Here is a 21,080-nt window from a genome sequence, read left to right on the forward strand (position 1 = left end):
TCTTAAAATCTTATTAATCTCTACGGAATAACAATTATTTATTAAAGGATTATTATTTATTATTATACCACGCCCATATTTTTGATTGCTCGGTGTTTACTTGGCTGATGCTAACAATGGAGATGTCCCAGTCTCATAAAAATTTAAAAATTAAATCACTTTTAAATGATTACAAACTTCTTTTAAATGTAAAGCTAACAAACAACTCTGCCGAAATTAACATAACCATTGACGTAAGAAACTACTCCATCTTTTACTAAAATAAACAATCCTGTCTATACCTTCCTAATCCTATATCCAAGGTTATACAGGAAATATTTATCGATAATACCATATCGACATCAATGAGCCAATACTAAAAACGCTAAAACGTTGCCGTCTCTTGAAGTTAATGCATACATTAGTGATAGTGAGTGTGTTTATATTGTGATTATGGAGAGAGGTTCGTTAATCCTTGTTTGATTTATATACAGTGAAGTGTTGAAAACACCTCTTGAAGTGACTTCTTTTGGCGCGTTGATAGTCAAATATCAAGGTCGCGTCATGGCAATACCTTCACGTCATGGAGTAAGGCGACGATTTTGGTTTTAATTTTCAAAGAAGTTTCACTTCTTACACGTGTGCTCGGCACATTCTTTTGTATGTGGAGAATGTATAACTGCATAACCGTGATTTGGTAGAGGGTCTGGGCTATATATGACTCCTATTGCTAAAGTAGAATCACTTCTACTTTAGCAATAGAAGTCAGACAAGGATCACTCCTTACCCCAAGAATTATTGTATCAAAGTACAAACTTTATAACAAATTTTAAAATCACTAAAAAGATATAGCTAAGTGCTAACAAAACATAACAAACATTAAGAACGTTAAGAACATTAGAAAAATGTGCAATTTTCGAAAAGTAAAATACATAATTACAATTGGGAACTTAGGTAAATGTCCTTTAGCTTTAGCAACCAAGTCGATACAAAAAACTTAAGAAATTGTAATTTCAATAAAATCACATTTCTACCAAAATTTAAAAATAGGTACAACAAGATATGCAATCTACCATATTATTCTGTAATCAAAATAAGATTGATTCAAGTCCATTATTGTAATTGCCTAATACCTATAATGCGTTTTATATATTAAATAAAGATTAAAACTAACCTACCCGACGAATATGTGACTTAATCGACATCAATTTAAATAACAACGATATAGAAACATAATACCACACACTTTAAAAATCGTAAGTATTTAAAATCTGTTATAAGTTTTTGTGTCTAAATTTACTAGCTTTCCGCCCGCGGCTTCGCTCACGTAGTCACAGGAAATAGGAATGTTTCCCTGCTGTTAAAAAGTAGCCCATGTCACCGTCTAGCCTCATAATTACTATAACCAGATTCAAATATCATACTAGAAATCGCTCTATAGTCAAGTGAAAGAAAGACACATAAACAAACAGACTTTCGCATTTAAAATATTAGTAAGGAATTAAGGAAAACGCTCGCTTTAATTCAAAAAATAAAATAGTCAAAATTATTGAGTACCTACTATTTAATACCTAATATCCATAACGAAGTCATGAGCATCATTGCGAAGCAAATACAGTGTAAACTCTATATAACGACACTCCATTTAACGTCAAACTCCGTATAACGTCAAGATTTCTCGACTTTGGTTGGTTTATATTGTTGTCTATACAATAATACACTCCATATAGCATCACGCTCACTCTAATTAACGACCACAATAAGACATTACCACTAGGAACTAGGACTAGGTTGTACTGACTAAGTTGCCGAAATCAATGAAAATGTAGTTGTGTACATTCTTTTTTACTGACATACCGAAGATTCTCAGAAATGCAGTCGATGAAAAATAAAAATAAAAAATTCTGCATGCCGAAGAAGATGGACGATCTGCCAAAAAATTGAAGAAACCTCAATATGAAGACCTTGATCAAGCGATGATAACATGGTTTCATAGGCAATGTCAAAATAATATTCCTGTCTCGGGACCAATCATGCAATTTACCCTTTCTCTCCATTTAACGACCACTCTCTATAACGTCGAAAAATGCACGGTCCCTTAAGTGACGTTATATAGAGTTTACACTGTATTATGTATTAATTTATTCTCAGTGATGCAACAAGAGAAGAATTTTTCTAATATTTTAAAGAATTTACGATTGGGATACGGAATAAGCGAGAAAATTAGTCGAAACTAAGTATTTATTGCGTTGAGAATTGTTAATAATTGAAATATCTACAATCTACATTCAAGAGATTTATCGTAAAAACTATAGATAAACTGTGGACTGACTAATAGTCTAAGTTTCATAATATTTCTTGTCTATTTTATTCAAACTCAAACTCAAACATTTATTTATTCAATTAGACTTCTTCCAGAAGCACTTTTGAATCGTCATTACATTCTTTAAATTTACCACCGATTCGGAAAGCAGTATCTATGGAGAAGAACCGGCAAGAAACTCCATAGTTGCTCTTTTAAAGTCATGTCCATATACAATATAATTTTACATTACATGTTACTTACATCTAACTACATAAGGGCTGTTATAGAAAAATATTTAATATATTATCATAATATGCCAAGAACTGTCCTGTTATTCTTACGCGACAACCCTCCATGGATTTTCATCTTCCATATATTCCTTAATGCTGTAGTAGGCTCTCTGAACTAATACATTTTTTAAATAAGTTTTAAATTTAACACTACTAAACTCTTTAATACTATGAGGAATTCTATTGTAAAAACGTATACCTTGGCCCATAAATGAATTTTTAACTTTAGCTAACCTATAAAATGGCATTTCACTATTATTATTCACTATTATTATTCACTATTATTATTCACTATTATTATTACTTTTTATTACCTAAATAATATATTAAATACTAGTTTTCAGTCCGCGGCTTCTCTCGCCTTCATTTTATGCTCTGACTAAAATACATCTATTATACCTAAGGAAATAATTCATTCATAATAAGTCATATTGTAATCCATTTTCATATCTTTTTCTGCACGTAGGCTACTAACCTCAAAAATAAATTAAACACTAGAAAATTTTACTTTAACGTGAATGGAAACACATTTAAAAAATTAACAAAGATCTTTAAAACATAACAAAACGTTATAATTTATGTAAAGTCAATAGTTAAATCTCCAGTTATTCCAATGTAGTATTTATTGTTAGCGTATACTTAATAATTCAAATAAAATTTAGTAACACGATAACCATAGAAGTGAATGTTTGTGCTCAAAAACCTCCAATACGTATAGTACGAAAAAAACAGTGAAAATAATGTGAAACTAAGAAACAAAAATATGTACCTAGATAAATAACTGTTAAATTTCCGTGTATAGTCTATGTTAAAGATATAATTGTTGTTTAGTGAGTAGGTATTTATCTGTGGAATAAATAATTAAATCTCTACATAAGAAATAATCCCTCAATAATTGTAATAGGAATAAAATATATATTTTTGAACATAGCAAGTTAAATATGCAATTTTTCCCAGGCAAGTAGGATTTATTTCATAACTTTTTATTTACAGTAGGTAAATATTATAATTCTATCTCTACATATGTAGAGATTCAAACTTAGTACAAAATAATATTATAGAGATATTTCTTTGAATATGTTTCACTTAAAATGAATACTTTAAATTAAACAAACAAATACAATAATGCGTAATTTATTATATTCCAATGTATAGATATACTTCCATGTAAATAATGTTCCCAATTTAAAATCTAACTAGTTAAATAATAAAAAATAAAAAAAAATAAAAATAAAATTATATTTATGTATTTGCCAAAAGAAGGTTATTAAAATATATACAGATTATGACAAAATGTAAACGAAATTAAACTCTATTATAAATAATAGAGTTTAATTATTTATAATAGAGTTTAATTTAAATCTTATATATAAAAATGAATCGCAAAATGTGTTGGTAAGCGCATAACTCGAGAACGGGTGGACCGATTTCGATAATTCTTTTTTTATTATATTCCTTGAAGTACGAGGATGGTTCTTATGTAGAGAAAACGTAAACATGTACCACGGGCGAAGCCGGGGCGGACCGCCAGTTTAACATAAAAATGAACAGTGATGTTATTCGTTTAATCTATGTAAGTCAATCCATCGTATTTACATAACAAATGAGTCAATATTATCTATTAAACTAACTGCAAGGTAGATATAGTATATGAGTCATGTCTTCTTATTTTAAAACTTTAATTTTTTTGTATTTATTAGAGGCTTCGTGGTACATATTAATATTATATATATAATATTATATATAGCCTATAACTCAGCGACCTACTACGTACCTACTTTCATATCTAAGGGCGCTTGTGCACTACAAGGAATTTTACTGTCCGGCATTCCGATTTTTTACGGTCCGGTGTGGCATGAAAAAACCGATGAATTGCTTGTGCATCTGTCCGTCTTTACTCGGATCAGTGTGGTACAGTTCAAGGAAGTATGGCGGTATAATGCTATCATAAATGATTGTTTTCGCATTTTACAAGAAACGAGTAAAAATATAGAAGGTGAAATATTATATTACTTCGTTATAATAAAAAGTAAAGTTCCGTAAGAGATTTAAAATGCGTGTTTCACTTATTTATTTTAATCGGTGACGAGGAGCTAAATCTATTCACACTTGAACTTTAACTTACCAACACTTACTTAGATAATAATTATAGGTCAATGCTTGGTCAATGTATATAAAATAACAATACCGACTTCTCAAATCTCATTGCCAGCTAAAAGAAAGTAAAACAAGAGCTTGCTTTCAATTGGCATATGCAATAAAAAGAGTAAAATCCAAGCAAGTGGGCACTCGAAAACAATTATACCTACAGCGACTCGTAAACTCAAAAAACCATCCGGAATAGGGAAAAGTAAAATGTCGGACAGTAAAATTACGTATAGTGCACAAGCTAGTATTTAGATTAATTGCGTGCCATACCGGACCGTAAAAAATCGGAATGCCGGACCGTAAAATTCCTTGTAGTGGACAAACGCCCTAAGGGTAGTAAAGTATTTTTGAAATCGGTCTAGCAGCTACGGAGTTAAGCTTGTTCAAACAAACAGACTCTTCACCTTTATACATATTATGAATTTATAATTGCACGCCTCATAAGCGAAGCGTTGAGGTGGGTACTACTGTCACTTCGCGCAAAACATCTGATTTTTCAAACTTAAAATGTCTTTATGTATCATACATTGCACTTGTAAGATAATACATACATATTAAGAAAAAACACTATTCTTAACGTTCATGATATTTTTGATGTCATTTTTGTTATTTAAACTAGTTAAAAAACAGTTTAAAAAAGTTCTGTCTTGGACGTCCGTGTGTCTGTATGTGCGGATCCTTTTTCTTGTTAACACGATAGCGACCGAAATACTTTACTAATCGAGTCTTTTTTTTTCTCTTACGCTTGAGTATGCTCAGGAATAGAACCCTTTCATTTTTCAGGGTCTGATTCGATGTGGTTTAATTGTTATCTATTATTACATATAATAAAATCGTAGGAAAGTCAAAACTGTACATTGAATATTTTTTTAAAAGAATACTTGATCCATGATCTATAATCGATATAGAAGCCAAAAATATAGTTTTTAGAATTTTTGTCTGTTTGTCGGTTTGTCTGTTTGTCTGTTTGTCTGTATGTATTTCCGGGCTAATCTCAGAAAGTACTGCATAGATTTACTTCAAATTTTGCATGAATATTCCTAAGAGGTCGGGTGAGGATAGTTTAAACATATTATCATGATATCACCTTCGCGGGAGGAGCTGTGAACCTTTATTTTTCTTACATATTCCGTGTACTACGACAGCGTACAATCTAAAGACTCATGTTTAAATGTTGGTTTCGTGTAAGCCATGCTATTATCTAGCTTTACAAAATAAAAACTATGTCATTTACGTAATTTGGGCAGAGAAACAGTTTAATGAATTTAGTAGTATAAAGACAAATTTGAAACAGCGCCATCTATGAGATTTCGTAAAAATCAAATCAATTTACATGTTATCACTACTGAACAACTGTTGAAAATTAATAATTTAAATATAATCATGTTATTTATTTAACTCTTTAACCCATATCTTCCCTTCCCTATAAGGTGCGCTTATATTTCGTGTGAATATACTACATTTTTAAAAGTGAGGGTAGATGTTTATTATTTTAAGTCAAACTAGACACCATTACAATTAATCTAATATTGATTGTGTTCATTGGTTACATTTTTAATCTTCGTGTTTTATAAATTTATAAAGAATAGAAAAAATTCGATCACGAGGCGGGACTCGAACCCACATAATTTCGTGATCGAATGTTTCTATTCTTTATAAATTTATTATTTATAAATTTATATTTATAAAGCATTTGAATAAATAAATAAATAAAATTAAAATAAATGTCATAAAACCAAAAATATCAAATTCAATCTTCGTGTTTTGTGAATTTTCACCATGCGTTCCCACAAAAGGTAAGTTGTTACTTTTATAGGTATTTATTTTTATAATGATAGCAATTCATGTTTTTTATTGGTTTTATAATGGTTTTATATTACACTTTTAGAATGAAATAATAAAATGATGAATTCTTTTTGACTTTTACAAGATTTTGAGGTGCGTTGGGAACAGTAGTTTGTTGATAAAATTTTATTTGTAAGTAGCTTTTTTTATTGATTTACAATTATTAACGTTTGATTTTTTATTTACAGATTCAATGTTCATAAAATTATATCGCCTTTGGAAGACTATTTCTGCTGACAATTTTACAACACCACTTGAAAATTGATGATTTGATGATGAAGATAGTGGCAGCAAGGATTAAGTGGAAATTAGTAATCATCCGCTTCGTCAATTTTTGACTGAAGTTAATGTCCAACGTATGGTTCAATCATTGGAAGTATCTCGGGTAATTTTGGAGGATATTTTTCAGGAAGGAGAGGAGGGGCAGCCAACCACATATCAAACTACTACGTTTTAGTACCGAAAAAAATGTTATTGCCAAATGAAACATAAATTTTGCACTCACGACTGTACAAGTTATGATTTTTATTCTGACTTTGCTGTTATCTGATTATAATATTTATCGTTATGGCTATCGAGGTACCGACCGTACTGGGATGAGAGTACATGATATTATACCTACTCATCATCCAGGATTGCTTAGAGCATTTTCACACTGAAAAAGATGTTTTCTTTGAATCGTAGTTGCTTCATTTATTTATTTTTAATCATTTTACATAATATGTTTTATATTTGCCCATTTTCATTATATTTTATAAATAAAATGGAACCAACATAACTTTGTTGTGTAGGTATCATTTCTCTATTAATAATCCGTAGGCATATTTTCCGAGCACCCCATTTAAGGTGCGGTCCTGAAATTATAAAAAGTTAATGTATACTTTTGCCTAATATAAGCTCAAGATCATTTTTAGATAAAAATAACAAAAAGAACTTATTTATTAAAATTTAGTAGATAAAAGAAATTATGTTACGATTTTATAAGAAAACACAGTATATTTATTAGGCGGCGGTGATCTCTTCCAGGCAAAAGATATTCATCAGCTCAATAAAATTGAATAGTTGTTGTTAGTTATTCTTTAAATTCACTGATTGTAATGAGCATTTCCGCACGCAAGTTGTATCGTAGTTTAGATATATCATAGTTTTGACACATTACAGTTCCAACAAAACCCTCAAATTTTTGAGCAGAGTTGAGCAAGATAATTTAAAAAATGTGCTGTGTTAAGTATTATAGAAAAGGTTAGTTCGTTGATAATTATCATTTCTTCATCATTTACATGGGTGTTGTTAAATGTTAGTAAAAATAAACTTTGACTGTTAATACTTTTGTTCAGTATTTACCTGTATGATTATTGCTTGGTAATTAATATGTATATTTTCATGTCGTATAGCTAATTATAAACATAAGTGTGATGTGAAACTAGCTGGATTTATTTTTACACACTCACAGCCATATATTTTATATTAAAATAGTGTAAATCATAATATTTTTTCACAATTAAAAATATTTCCTTTTTTCTGATGGTGTTGGCATCGAATTAAACCGCGCTGTCGTTTCGTTCACTAAAAGTGATGTTATGAGGACCGAATATGTAGCCGCCTCAACTTACGGAAACGAGAGTAACCTGCGTTGTCTGTTAGTTATTGTATAGTCGAATTTAACGTTACATGGAAATTGGAATCTAAATATATTATGTATACTTAGGTATATTAAATCTGTACATGAAATATATTTCCTAAATAACTATCACGGGGTGATTAGGGATCGACACTGATGCCAAAGAAGCAAACAGTAAAATTTTTGTCCGTATAACCGGTATAGAAACAAAAACTACTCGACGGATTTAAACGAAACTTGGTACAGTTATTTTTCATATTCCTGAGCAGAGCAGTAACTCCATTTTTAAGCTTTCGTCGCGTGTGCAACCTTAATGGTTAAAGCTACACAGAAATCATGTATGAAAGAAATGTTCTCCTTATTATATAAAAAATATCTCCCGACATCATAAATGTCTATCTTTTATGGTTGACTCACAATAACACGTGTAACTTCCGATAGCTTAGGAGTTCGAAGCTTTCTGATTATATTTGTCTATAACAATCTCAGTCCGTTTTAACTCTATTTTTATTTTCATGCATCAGTGCCACCTAAAAAATCTTTATCTCGAAATTCGAGCAAAGCTAAGAAAATGAGAAATAAGAGTTCTCAAGAATCGTTAGAGGTATACTCTAGGCCGAAAACAACACGTGTTATGCCGAGAACCTGAAACCGCTTCACAACGAGAATTGCGGCTCACAGCTGACCGTGAGACCGAAACCTTCACTGAGAGGGTATAACGTCTCACAGCTGATCACGGCCGTCACATTTTATCTCGAGAATCTGAAACTTTTACTCAATATGAAGACCGTTTGACAAATGATAGGGTGCACCATAATATTATTCGATCTCTTGAAGATGAACATGAGCATAAGCAATGACTAGAGTAGGGACGCGAATATTACAATTAATTGAGACAAAAACGATTATTAAGTTTGTTTAATGAAAGATTAAGAATTGAAACTATTCGGTCTCTGGAAACGGACGAATAGCGAGAGGCCCCTCTTACTGCAGACAGATTTCGCATAGTCTTAATGACTTAGAGGTAAACATAGAAGATCAATCTACGAATTCGGTGGTGGGGTCCGACAAATATAAAAGTGGGTTTTCTTATAACCTCACAATTGATTACAGATCATCTTCTGTATAGGCGATATTAACGTAGTATGTTATTTTTGTAATGCTTTAAAGTGGAGTAAGGAGTCGGCTTTCGTTTGAAGATACACCGGAACCTTTGAAATCACTACTTTTAGAGGAACATGACGTGCAATCTAAACAGTTCTTAGACAATATTCGCTCTTATAGTAGTGCGTTTCAAATGATCCTTTGGTGCTCAACAATTATCAGAAGGTCCTTTCATGCTTACTTTTAAGATACAAGGTCAAGTTTACCATTTGATAGGATCCCTTTTGCCTGAAGGCCAACCTAAGTTTCTTTAAATATATTTTGTATTCGACTACAACGAATAGTCGAATACAAGAATTATCAATATTTCTCGAATTTAAAACTGAACTCATTTCACAATTTTAGAACATGTTTCATCAGGTTAATTCGTATGTATGCAGTTTTAAATCGACATAAGAAGCTTTTCCTCAAGATGGTGATATTAATATAAGATTGTTATAAATGCCGATAGACGGACGTCTATCGGCACTCAGGAACTCCCTGGGCGTGTATAACGCCCAGGCCACAGTATTACAATTTTTCCTACAGCAGGGCGACGAATGTATTTTCGCATAGCAAAGGAGGGGAACTCGCGGGGGGTCAAGTGACGCGGGCCACGTACCATTAACATGCTTAGTTTGTGGTACCGAGCGCGAAAGAATGTCATCGTGTTTTTGTTTTGTTACTATGTAAACTAACGTAATTTAATACTTAGGTACATATTCTATAACGGTGCGCTCAAACTGTTAATCTACATTTAATTTAGATTATTATTTGAAATACTAAGTAATGTAGAATTTAAATCACATTCCTTCATGTTTTCCTCAGATTTTCAATTTTCTCCGATTTTAAGATTTTCAGAGTGTTCAATTTTAATGTAGTTAAATTTTATAAGAGACAATTAAGAACATTCAAAAATAAAGTGTCACGTATTTTTTTTAAACGACGAATGACCTAAAACGACGTAATCGCGGACGAAGTCGCGGGCAACAGCTAGTTAAATAAACAAAAATAATAATTAATAAATATTTATTAAAAAAAAATTATGAGGCGTGCACTTTTGGATTTTCCAAATTATTTCGTATCTATGTCCTTTAAAAGCAAGCATAGTATAAGTAATAATAGCAGCAAATAATAATTAGTCGCAATTTTCGTTCTGGATCAGACAACTGGATATTTTTTAAGAGCTGGAGGGTAAGAAGTAAAATATTTAATTATTGCACACGCATTTATAAATTAGCATACCTTAATATTTACCTATAGTACACAAATTATTTGAATAATAAGCTATTAAAACCGGTTAGCAGCTATACTTAAGAGATCCTTAGATTTGTTAATTACCTATATTTGTTGTTTGAAAAAATATAACTCATATTAATTATAAGTACCTATAATTGTGCTCTACACTCTCCTTGCTACAAAGTTAATAAGAAAAATGACATACACAGTTTACTATTAATCCTGTGTACATAATAAAGAAGGACCGATTTCCTTTTTTGGACTTTCCTGGGCTATTTTAAATTAACTACATACCTAACTGCCGACGCAAACTCAAAATTCTGCTTGTATTTGACTTCACTAAGATCCTAATAATTAAACACGTCTAATTACAACGACTCGTTTATTCTAATCTAGATGTATAGCTCAATTTCTTTATAATAAAATAAATTTGTAATAAATAATATTATTTTCCAGATGTAGAGCAGGGTATACCTGAAAACCCGGAGAATGAGCCGTTACTGAATCCTGCAAATGGTCGACCAATTCCTCAGCAGCAGCCAGTCTTCAGGTAAAGCGAATCTTAACTAATAATTGAAATAATAAAAAAGAGCGTGTGTTAGATGTGAAACTTTGGTAAGATTCAAAGATACCAAAATCGTCGCCTTACTCCATGACGTGACGGTATCGCCATGACGCGACCATGAACTTTTAACTTCAAAAATCTTTGAAAACCGCGTGTTGAAGCCATAACTCCAAACTTGCGGATGCGCGCAGAGGTGCCGACGACGCCGCTCTACGTGTCTCGTGTGCACTACTGTACCAAGATTGAAGATGTTGTCGAGTACTTGCATGCGAAGACAGGTTTGAGTCTGCGAGTGGAACGACTGGAGTCTCGCCATAAAGTGAGCTTCAACTCCTTCGTGGTGAGAGTACCGACCGCCAAGCTGAGCGTCTACATGGACGAAGGGTTTTGGCCGCAGGGAGTTGTGTTTCGCCGCTTCCGCGGACGGATACCCGGCCCCCCGGAATCGCGTCACACGCCGAAGACATAGCGTGTATTAATTTAGTATTTAAGTAGTTTTAAGTTCATATGGGCCGTAGTTTTTGAGTTATATTAAGACCTTTAACTGTAACTACATTTGTTGCCTGAATTAAAGAAATAAATAAATAAAGAAATAAATAAATAAATAACTAATACTGTGATTAATTGAGCATTATCATGCAAAACCATTCGCAGTGTTTCCAAGACCTTTAAAATAAGTACATTCTTCCTTTGTTCTTTCTTTCATATCCAAGATATTTCATTGTCCAAACCACAGTCCTCAACTGTAATACTACTAGGCTTCGAATAATAAAAATCGACCGTTTTATTTCAACATCAATTTAATTTCATTTAAACCATTCCAATCTCTCTAATGCCTGTTCGATCTGTGAACTTCACAAACAAAGAACTGAGGCAAGCAAGCTGAAGCCAACGCTATATTGAATTACTTTAGTCAATATTATTCCCCCTGTTTGATCTGGAAAACTAATCTTTAGTGCTTTACTACCTTTTAAAAACGAGTAATCCTTTAATTGATTATTTTACTATGGAAATTGGAAAGTAGCGAGAGATTAAACTCTATTAAATGCTAATAAAAAGTTCGTTCCCAATTCCCATTGAAACCGTCCCAAATTTTATTCATTTTTAAGATAATTGCATAGATTTTCTAAAACATTGGTGCTTACGAGCACTCAAGATGAAATATGTAAACAGACATCGCTCGAGTGCTACATAGCCAAAATACAATCATTCAATAACAACAAATTATAGTGATCATAATGCCCAACAAAATTTCTCGCCAAGATTCTTGACTTATTGTTCCAGGCGCCCATTGCATCCCACGTTACAAAAGCTGAACTTAGAACCAGAGTCAGTTACATCAACACCGGAATCCACACCCGCGCCCGACACATCAGAGACTTGGCCGAAAAAATGGCGCCGGAGTGACCGAAGGCTGAGGAGACTTAACACAGAACTCCTGGAAGCTATAGATGCACACGATATTGAAGAGGCTGAGAGGTAAAACCTTAATATACTTTATACAATCATAATTTAAAATTTATGTGCGAGATACTCACACATTTTGTAGATTGTAAAGAACCTCTCTCCAAGGAACTTCACAAGTTGCCATTGTTACTTATTTAGGTGTAGGGATTGCAACTCCTTAGATTAAAAACTTTTATGGGTTATTAGATTAGACATTTTTCGTCTCTATGAAGGGAGAATCACTACATATTATTCGACCAAGCCAACTAGACGCTCGGGTGGAATGCGGCCTCCCCGCCCGCTTACCGCTTCAGGTACCGCGTTCGCCTTAGTACGGTTCGCAGCATCGACGCATTCGTATGTTTCGCATCGCTAGTTATTTCTGTACTTTTTATTGAAATCGTGAAATCTTGTTATTGACTGTTAAGTTTTTTGTTGTTATTTGTTTAAGTTTTACTGTGTTGTTATTCCTATGAATAGCCCTCGAAATGGGGAAAAATAAGACTATTCATAGCGGAGAGCGAACAGTGATATTACGAGTGCTACATTTTTTGCTATCTGTACCCGAGACATGGGCGGGTGACGTCACAGTTGAAAAGGGTCTAGTTGGCTTGGTCACGTAGTAGTTTAAAACAAAGTCGCTTTCTCTGTCCCTTTGTACTTATGTTTAAAACTATGCAACAGATTTTTATGCATTCTGTTTAATAGATAAGAGATTCAAGAGGAAGGTCTTATATGTATAATTTACTAGCGGTCCGCCCCGGCTTCGCCCGTGGTACATGTTTACGTTTTCTCTACATAAGAACCATCCTCGTATTTCAAGGAATATAATAAAAAAATAATTATCGAAATCGGTTCAGCCGTTCTTGAGTTATGCTCTTACCAACACATTTTGCGATTCATTTTTATATATAAGAAGATTAGGTTTTAGACGCAGCAGGCAAAGCCGCGGGCGGAAAGCTAGTTAAAAATAAACACCTATATTTTTCAGGTTACTAAAATCTGGAGCCAATCCGAACGCAACATGCCGCTTGGACAACGTATCAGCTTGTCACATAGCTGCGTTAGTTGGTGGGGATGCTCTGGGTCTGCTGATCAAGTATGGTGCTGAGAAACACCGCCTGGACAAGTATGGGAGGACCCCGCTGCACCTTGCCGCGTATGCTGGCAATGCACGACAGATGGCCATCTTGCTTGGTCTGTCTGAAGGTACATTTTAACAGGAAAAAGTTATTATTAAGTTATTGGCTTACCTGACAGATAAACAATATTCTTGCATCATTAGAGCTAGCGTGCAAGAGCAACTTTTGTCTCCGCAACTATATTGTCTCTCCCATCAACTCTATGGGGAGTTGCGTCGCTACGTGCGCGCACTTTCTAACTAGCCCATAGAGTTGATGGGAGAGACAAAATAGTTGCGGAGACAAAAGTTGCTCTTGCGCGCTAGCTCTTATAAACTTGTGTAATACTTTAAAAGATAAATAAATGACTAGGTTCCGACATAATTAGGTGAAAATAAGTTTTATTATTTACACCAAACATCAATTACATGCAGTGTTTTAATATTTCTTACAAAATACTTAAAATTCTTAATATTGAATGGAAATTAAATACTGAACCGAATTATCATAATAGTGGAATAAATTTTACGAAATAAATAGCAAAATATCCGCGCACAAATATTTGCCTCAAGAACAAACAGCGTTTCCGCCGTGCCCAGAACTTTTCATATTAAAGCCGTTCTTGCAAAGGAAATTATACTATAGATTTAAATTCAAACAAACGTTTCACTCTTTGATATTAATGAGTTTTAAAATACGAAGCAAGAATACTATGAGCACGCGCTATTTACGTACAGTCAACAAAATAGTGTGAAAGAAAAAAATATCATTTCAATCCTTTATTAATTTTATAACAAGCAAGTTAAAGATGTCATTAAGATCTAATTTCTCATAACAACAATAAGATGAAATTCATGATCTGGAGCGACCACAGCTTCAGTTTTCTTAGAAACCAGCCGTAAAACCATGAGCTCGTCAGTCACATCCTAGAAAGAACAAATTAAAGTTAAACACATCAAAATAATAATTACAGTGAGATGATTAAAGTTAAAGAAAAGTTTCCAATTTTTTTTTCTGTTTCTCATGTTTAAAAGTAATTTATTTACATATTTATTCATGTTAATAAATAAAGAAGTTTCACTTCAAAAATGGAATGGGGCAGAAATTTCTTGATGTTAAATGCTTTATCACCATACTAAATTTTCACCCGCGTTTTCGAAGAAAAACCCGCAAAGTTCCCGTTCCTGTGGGATTTCCGGGATAACAAGTAGCCTTTGTTTTATTCTGGGTGTTCATCAGCTACCTACATAGCAAATTTCATGGTATCGGTTCAGTAGTAGGTATTTGCGTGAATGAGTAACAAACATCCATTCAATCATCCATCCTCAGAAACTTTCGCATTTATTATATTAGTAGGATAAACAGTAGTAATACACCACAACACAAAAATTACGCTGGTAAAATGTAATGTTATAAAACTTTGATGCTATAATATTTATATTTCAAGACCGTCTGGACCAATTTTTATGTCTTTGATTTATTAGATTTGTCTCCGTCCCGAATAGCGACATTACTTTTACAACATCCAAACCATTACAAACAACTATCTACATAAAATATAGTAGAATATTCTCTGTGATATTTATTTCATTATATTTACTTCTTTTATTTGCACAATAATGATTCACACCTTGTTTTATTTTATTATTTTGTAATAAGCTATAGATGTTACATAATTATTTTTCCTACATCTACTTCGAAACAGGAAGACGCTCTTTCGACTGTATTTATTTGTGTTTGGTACCTCAGAACCTTCGACTAATTGAATCGATTTTGGCGATCCAATTTTAAAAGAAAGGTTAACAATACCATTTCTTAAAAATCATTATGCTACAAATGCAATAATAAAAAAATATTAATTACTTACAATTTCTTTCAACGCATTGGACGCATGGTGTGACAAATTGCGCATATGCGTAGAATACGTGGCCGCCGTCAAGCTGTCCAGTGTCGTGGTCTCCGGGAATCCCTCGCAGTTCACAATGATAGTACCAACTACGTTACCATTTTCATTTATTCGTGTCATCGTGTTTGTAGCTAGTGGCCCCTGTTTAAAGTTTTGTTTTTTCAATTGCTACTTAACCGCTTAGAAGTGTTGTTTATATAAACAGATTTAAGTAAACAATACTTCAATATGGACTCAGATGATTATCCTTTAAGATATTACATAGGTACTGACATTTCTAAGAAATGTCGGAAGAAATAGTAAATATTTATGACGAAACGATTAGACATAGGTACTATGTAAATTTCGCTTTTCATATGTTTAGAATACACCATGCAGCCTAGATATAGAAATGTTCGCTAAGCTATAATATTATAATCTACCGATTTCTTTTTAAATCGATACCACATTCATATATTATTTCATCATTCATTCTACAAGGAATCAAGAATATTTTCCCAACAACAATTCCTTGATTATTAATTCAATTTAGGCGTTATCCTACAAAGTTTTAATTTTACATTTTATTTAACCATAGCACCTTCAGTACCGCGAAGCTTGATGAATTGAGGTCACGAAATTGCATAATAAAATGTTTACGATACTTTTAATCGCTTCCAGTATTACCATTTTTGAGTACTTACCATAAAATTCTGCGCTATTTCCATGATTTAATACTAAAAAAACACCTCGGAGCTCAATAAAGCAACAAAGTTTATTAACTTACGAAAACGCTTTTGACTCTGTCAGATTTTATAATTAATTTCTTCTTTCATGTCAAATTAAGAAAATAACATTCAACCAGGAATATTTAGCAATGAGCGAAAAATAGAAAAGCCTTTTGTTGTTAATCAAAAAGAAAGAAAACTAGTTTATTCCAGCCACAGAACAATTCCAGCACACACATTTAAACTACAGAAAAAAATCAATTGAAAACTTAAATCAACAACTTTATTGAGAAAACAAAAAAAAAGTCCTTAATTATTTAATTACAGATATTCAACTCCGGGTCAGCAACGGTGATATGTCGTTAGAAGCAGAGGAAGATGTAAAGAAAACATGTCAAAAGACACGAGAGATGGCGAATATGCGATGCGACCTTGGAGAGGATACAACGCCGCTGCCGAAGAATTGGAAAGATAACATCGACCACAATTGTTTGAGCATTAAAGGCAGTGTAGGTTAACAATAATTATAAGGCCGGTTGCAGAGCATCACCGACCATCAGTGCGTACGGCACTCGCGCTTGTCATATGTATGGAAATTCATAAAACCGTTCATAGCTAGACGGACCATACGCACGCGTATTTCCATACATATGACAAGCGCGACTGATGTACGCACTGATGGTCGGTGAAGTTCTGCAACCGGAAGGCAACCGGCCTATGTATTTTTGCTTATTCTCAATTCAGATATACATTTAAACTTGGTGACTTGTATTTTTTTCTGAAGTTATACTTGAAAGAGGACTCGATATTTTTCAATTGGGTCTATTCTGTGTTCTATGTAATACCAAGTTATCAAGGTAAAGTTTTGTTTCAAATGAAATTCTCAAAAAAATAGCTTAGTACCAATACAGAGTTCTGTTTGAGAAAATAATAGTTTGAATATAACTTCATACCAACCCCATCCGTCTTTCTTACAATAAAGATAGTATAAACACGTGATATAAGCTATAATATAAATTACGAAACGTCGAAATAATAATATTATAATGAAAAAATCGCATTTAAAATCCGTTAATATCTTAATTTGGAATCGTATTTCCTTACAGTTACCACTTCTCCAACCCGGTTGGTCTCCTTTACACATAGCAGTGTCTTGTGCACGACGTCATTGCACACGACTCCTCTTGGCAGCTGGAGCGAACCCTAATATATGTGATGAGTTTGGACGCACCCCGTTTGACGTCGTGGGCTCAGCGTATTATCATAATGAAGAAATTAACTCGGAGTAGTAAGATATCTATTAAAAACCAACATTGAATATTTTTCACAAAAAGTAAGTTAATTGAAAAATTGTCTTTAGGTATATAATTATATTTATAATTTCAGTTTTACAGAAGTTATTAAAATGCTATTCCTTGCTGGAGGAAGACATAACACCATGAAACCTAATGGTTTAAACGGAATAGATACGCCTCTTCATGTAGCCGTTGAATTAGAAAATATAGAAAGCATTAAAGATCTTATCGGTAATGGAGCATCAGTCAATTGTTTGAATAATGATGGTCTAACTCCTTTACATCTGTGTGTTAAAAGACGATTCGAAGAACCGTTACAGGTAATTAAATATAATTAATATGATTAAGTACCGCGGAATGTGTTGCGATAATAATATTATGTAATATACATAATTTGTTTAAATAATTTCAGATATTAGCTAACTATCCCTACATCGATGCCGATCCACTCTCTGCTCTTGTAGATGTAAAAGACAAAGATGGTCACACAGTATTACAGACTGCTGTAGAAGATGCTTGGGTCCCTGGTGTCTGCATTGCTCTAGAAGCTGGAGCAGATGTCACTCTTAGCGTATGGTTTTACTTCTGGAACAAATATTAGCAGAATTTTTCAATATATTTACATATTATTATAATATATTTCAATTTACTTCTTTTTTCTAGGCAAATGACGGAGAAACCCCACTCCACGCCGCTGCTGATTTAGGCAATTTAGACGTACTAATGGAAATTCTTAGCGTAGCAAAAAAGCAAAATATTGTCGATTGTCAAAATGAAGAAGGCGAAACCCCATTGTTTAAAGCAATTATAAATGGACATGTAGAATGTGTAAATGCATTGCTTGAAGAAGGAGCCTCAATCAAAATAGAATTACCTGGCAATGTTAACGTTTTACACATTGCAGCAGAATATAACCATTTTGAAATATTGAAATTATTATTAGAACATAACGATGGTGAGGCAATAAATATGATAAATGCATTAACAGCCGGTGACAGAAGAGGTTTTGGTCCGGTTCACTTTGCAGTCGCAAACAATAGCGTACCTTGTTTCGAATTATTATTAGGGAAAAACGCAGATATTCGGTTAAGAACTACAAGTAGTCCCCACTTCTCATCTACACCATTACATATAGCTGCGGTAAAAAATTTCATAGACATAGCAAGTTTTATAGTAAAATATGATAAAACAACTATTTTCGAAGTAAACTGTAAAGGGTGGTATCCTCTCCACACTGCAAGCCATCATGGGAGTAGAGACGTTATAGCTCTACTACTCCAAGAAGGTGCGGATTTATCAGGTTATACGGACGGCCCTAAAAAGTATAGAAGAACAGCTATCGATATGATTTTAAATAATTTATCAAAGCCAACAGAATTTATGGAACAAGTTTTTGATTCGTATATCACTTCAACTTCACAAAACTTCCAAGAAGCGAGTTGTGAAATCATCGTAGATTACAGAATATTAATGCCTACAATTTGTGAAATGAAACAGATGAAAGTTATCGAAGCTCTCCTCAAAACGGGAAACAGATATGGCCAAAGAAAGCTATTACTTCACCCGCTTTTAGAAAGTTTCCTCTATTTAAAATGGAAAGCTCTATTACCATTTTTCTACACAATAATTGCAGTATATGCCTTTTTTGTTTTTTCACTCACCACTTTTTCGATTTCCATTTTCTTTTATAAAGACACGAATCAGCGCCCGCCAAAATTTCTCAGCCCAGGACTTTGGGAAAAAATATTGTTTTTCTCAGTTTGCTTGATAATAATACAGGTACGATAGTGAGAGTGGAAATTTTTTTACAAATTATTTTAATGCTAATTTTCAAATATATTTTTTACAGGAATTGCTATACATCAACAAAAAAAGCACAAGATATTTTAATCAGGTGGAAACTTGGAATAAAATTGGCTCCATAATCCTTGGTTTTATTCTCCCGCCGGCAAATCTTATTTCTGAAGGTGCCGACTGGTCAAGACATATTGCGACTTTGGCTTTACTTTTGTCTTGGATACAGCTTATGTTTTTACTCTCAAGATTTCCAAATTGGGGCTACTACGTCCTCATGTTTGGAAAGGTTGCAGGGAATGTCATAAAGGTTAGTATTTACAATAAACAAAAGAGATGGATAATTTGTATAACAAGGAAGATTATTGATATAAATTATTTTTTCAGATTCTTTTGACTTTTGCCTTCTTGGTGATCGGATTTTCGTTGAGTTTCATGATACAGTTCCGTTCTCAAATACCATTTGAAAGTCCGTGGGCGTCTTTTGTCAAGACAGTAGTAATGATGACATCAGAATTCGATTACGAAGCCTTGTTTGATAAGGAACATTCAGAAACATTAGCAACATCCTTTATAATAGTCCGCTTAATCTTCTTGGTATTTCTTATATTGGCCGCTATTGTTCTTATGAATTTAATGGTCGGTGTTGCCGTCAGTGATATAAATGACCTAGAAATATTAGGAAACATAAATAGGCTAGCAAAACAAGTAGATTTTCTTTCAACATTAGACAATTTGGTATACAACAAATTCTTTACTTTTATTTTACCTACACGGCTGAACGAGAAAATAAGACAGAGAAGAAGAGTTATGAATATGTTCACCATACATCCTGGGAAGCCGAGGTGGAAATACTATAAAACGTTACCTTCATATCTGAAAGATGCTATATTAAATATGGCGCAGAAACAAAAGCAAATCAAAGAGCAAGAAACAAATTTAGAAGAATTTAAAAATAAGATAAACGAAATGCACGATGCAATCACTAAGCTTGACAAGAAACAAAACGAACAAATCTATACTGTTAGATCGGAGAAAGTATTATTTCCTAAAATGAAGTTAGACGAAGTTCTAAAGCGACTGGATGATTTAGATGAAGGTTTAGATAAAGTTAAGGAAAGAGTAACTGATAACACGGAGGCATCAAAACGTCCTATTGAAGAAATGAATATGAAAGTAAATCAACTCTCTTTCGAAATAGAAAATATAAAATTGTTTTTGATTCGACTAGAAAGTAAACTTGATAGATGAAACAATAAAAAGTATTTAAAAATTTTCAACGCTTCTTATTCCATTACCTGTTTATTTTGGTACCAAAAAATGTGTATAGAATTGTAAACAGCATACAAAGCTCAAATTAGAAATGAAAATGTAATTACTTCGTTACCTAATTAAATGCAGGCAACTTAATGAAAATGTACCTCGAAATATACATAATACATATAATAATATGTGAGTTGCGCAATTGAACAATTAATAAGTAAAGAAAGCTGATGTATTGAGTAAAATATCAAATTATTATAAATATCAAATTATTGTTAACTATAATAATTATAGTGATGCCTTAAAGACATTATGTAAGAAAAAATATGATCTTTACTGTGCGAATATTTCATCAAAAGTCTTCCATAATAGTATGAATCTTGATGAGAAAAATAAATGGAAATGTCAAGAAT

General features: G+C 32.9%; 2 protein-coding genes across 2 annotated transcripts; one reads left to right on the forward strand and one right to left on the reverse strand.

Moving 5' to 3' along the window:
* Nucleotides 1-361: 361 nt before the first annotated feature.
* Nucleotides 362-20,680, forward strand: LOC149897569 (transient receptor potential cation channel subfamily A member 1-like). The gene is made up of 11 exons (XM_090116263.1): nt 362-442; nt 11,027-11,120; nt 12,420-12,614; nt 13,573-13,790; nt 16,643-16,824; nt 17,422-17,603; nt 17,702-17,930; nt 18,023-18,181; nt 18,274-19,389; nt 19,460-19,714; nt 19,792-20,680. Exons 1-11 carry the CDS (start codon nt 433-435, stop codon nt 20,653-20,655), a joined length of 3,504 nt encoding a protein of 1,167 aa, XP_089972389.1. The 5' UTR covers nt 362-432; the 3' UTR covers nt 20,656-20,680.
* Nucleotides 14,524-16,315, reverse strand: LOC149897570 (dynein light chain roadblock-type 2-like). Its single transcript, XM_090116264.1, has 3 exons — nt 16,292-16,315; nt 15,570-15,749; nt 14,524-14,628 (listed from the first exon to the last, which is right to left on the reverse strand). The coding sequence occupies exons 1-3, from the start codon at nt 16,313-16,315 to the stop codon at nt 14,524-14,526; spliced, it is 309 nt and encodes a 102-aa protein (XP_089972390.1).
* Nucleotides 20,681-21,080: the final 400 nt, after the last annotated feature.

The sequence above is a fragment of the Colias eurytheme genome, chromosome 25 (assembly GCF_061535395.1).
Source record: "Colias eurytheme isolate Ceu_HAF_F1 chromosome 25, ilColEury1 Martin Lab GWU primary, whole genome shotgun sequence".
In the NCBI taxonomy this organism is placed as follows: Eukaryota; Metazoa; Arthropoda; class Insecta; order Lepidoptera; family Pieridae; genus Colias; species Colias eurytheme.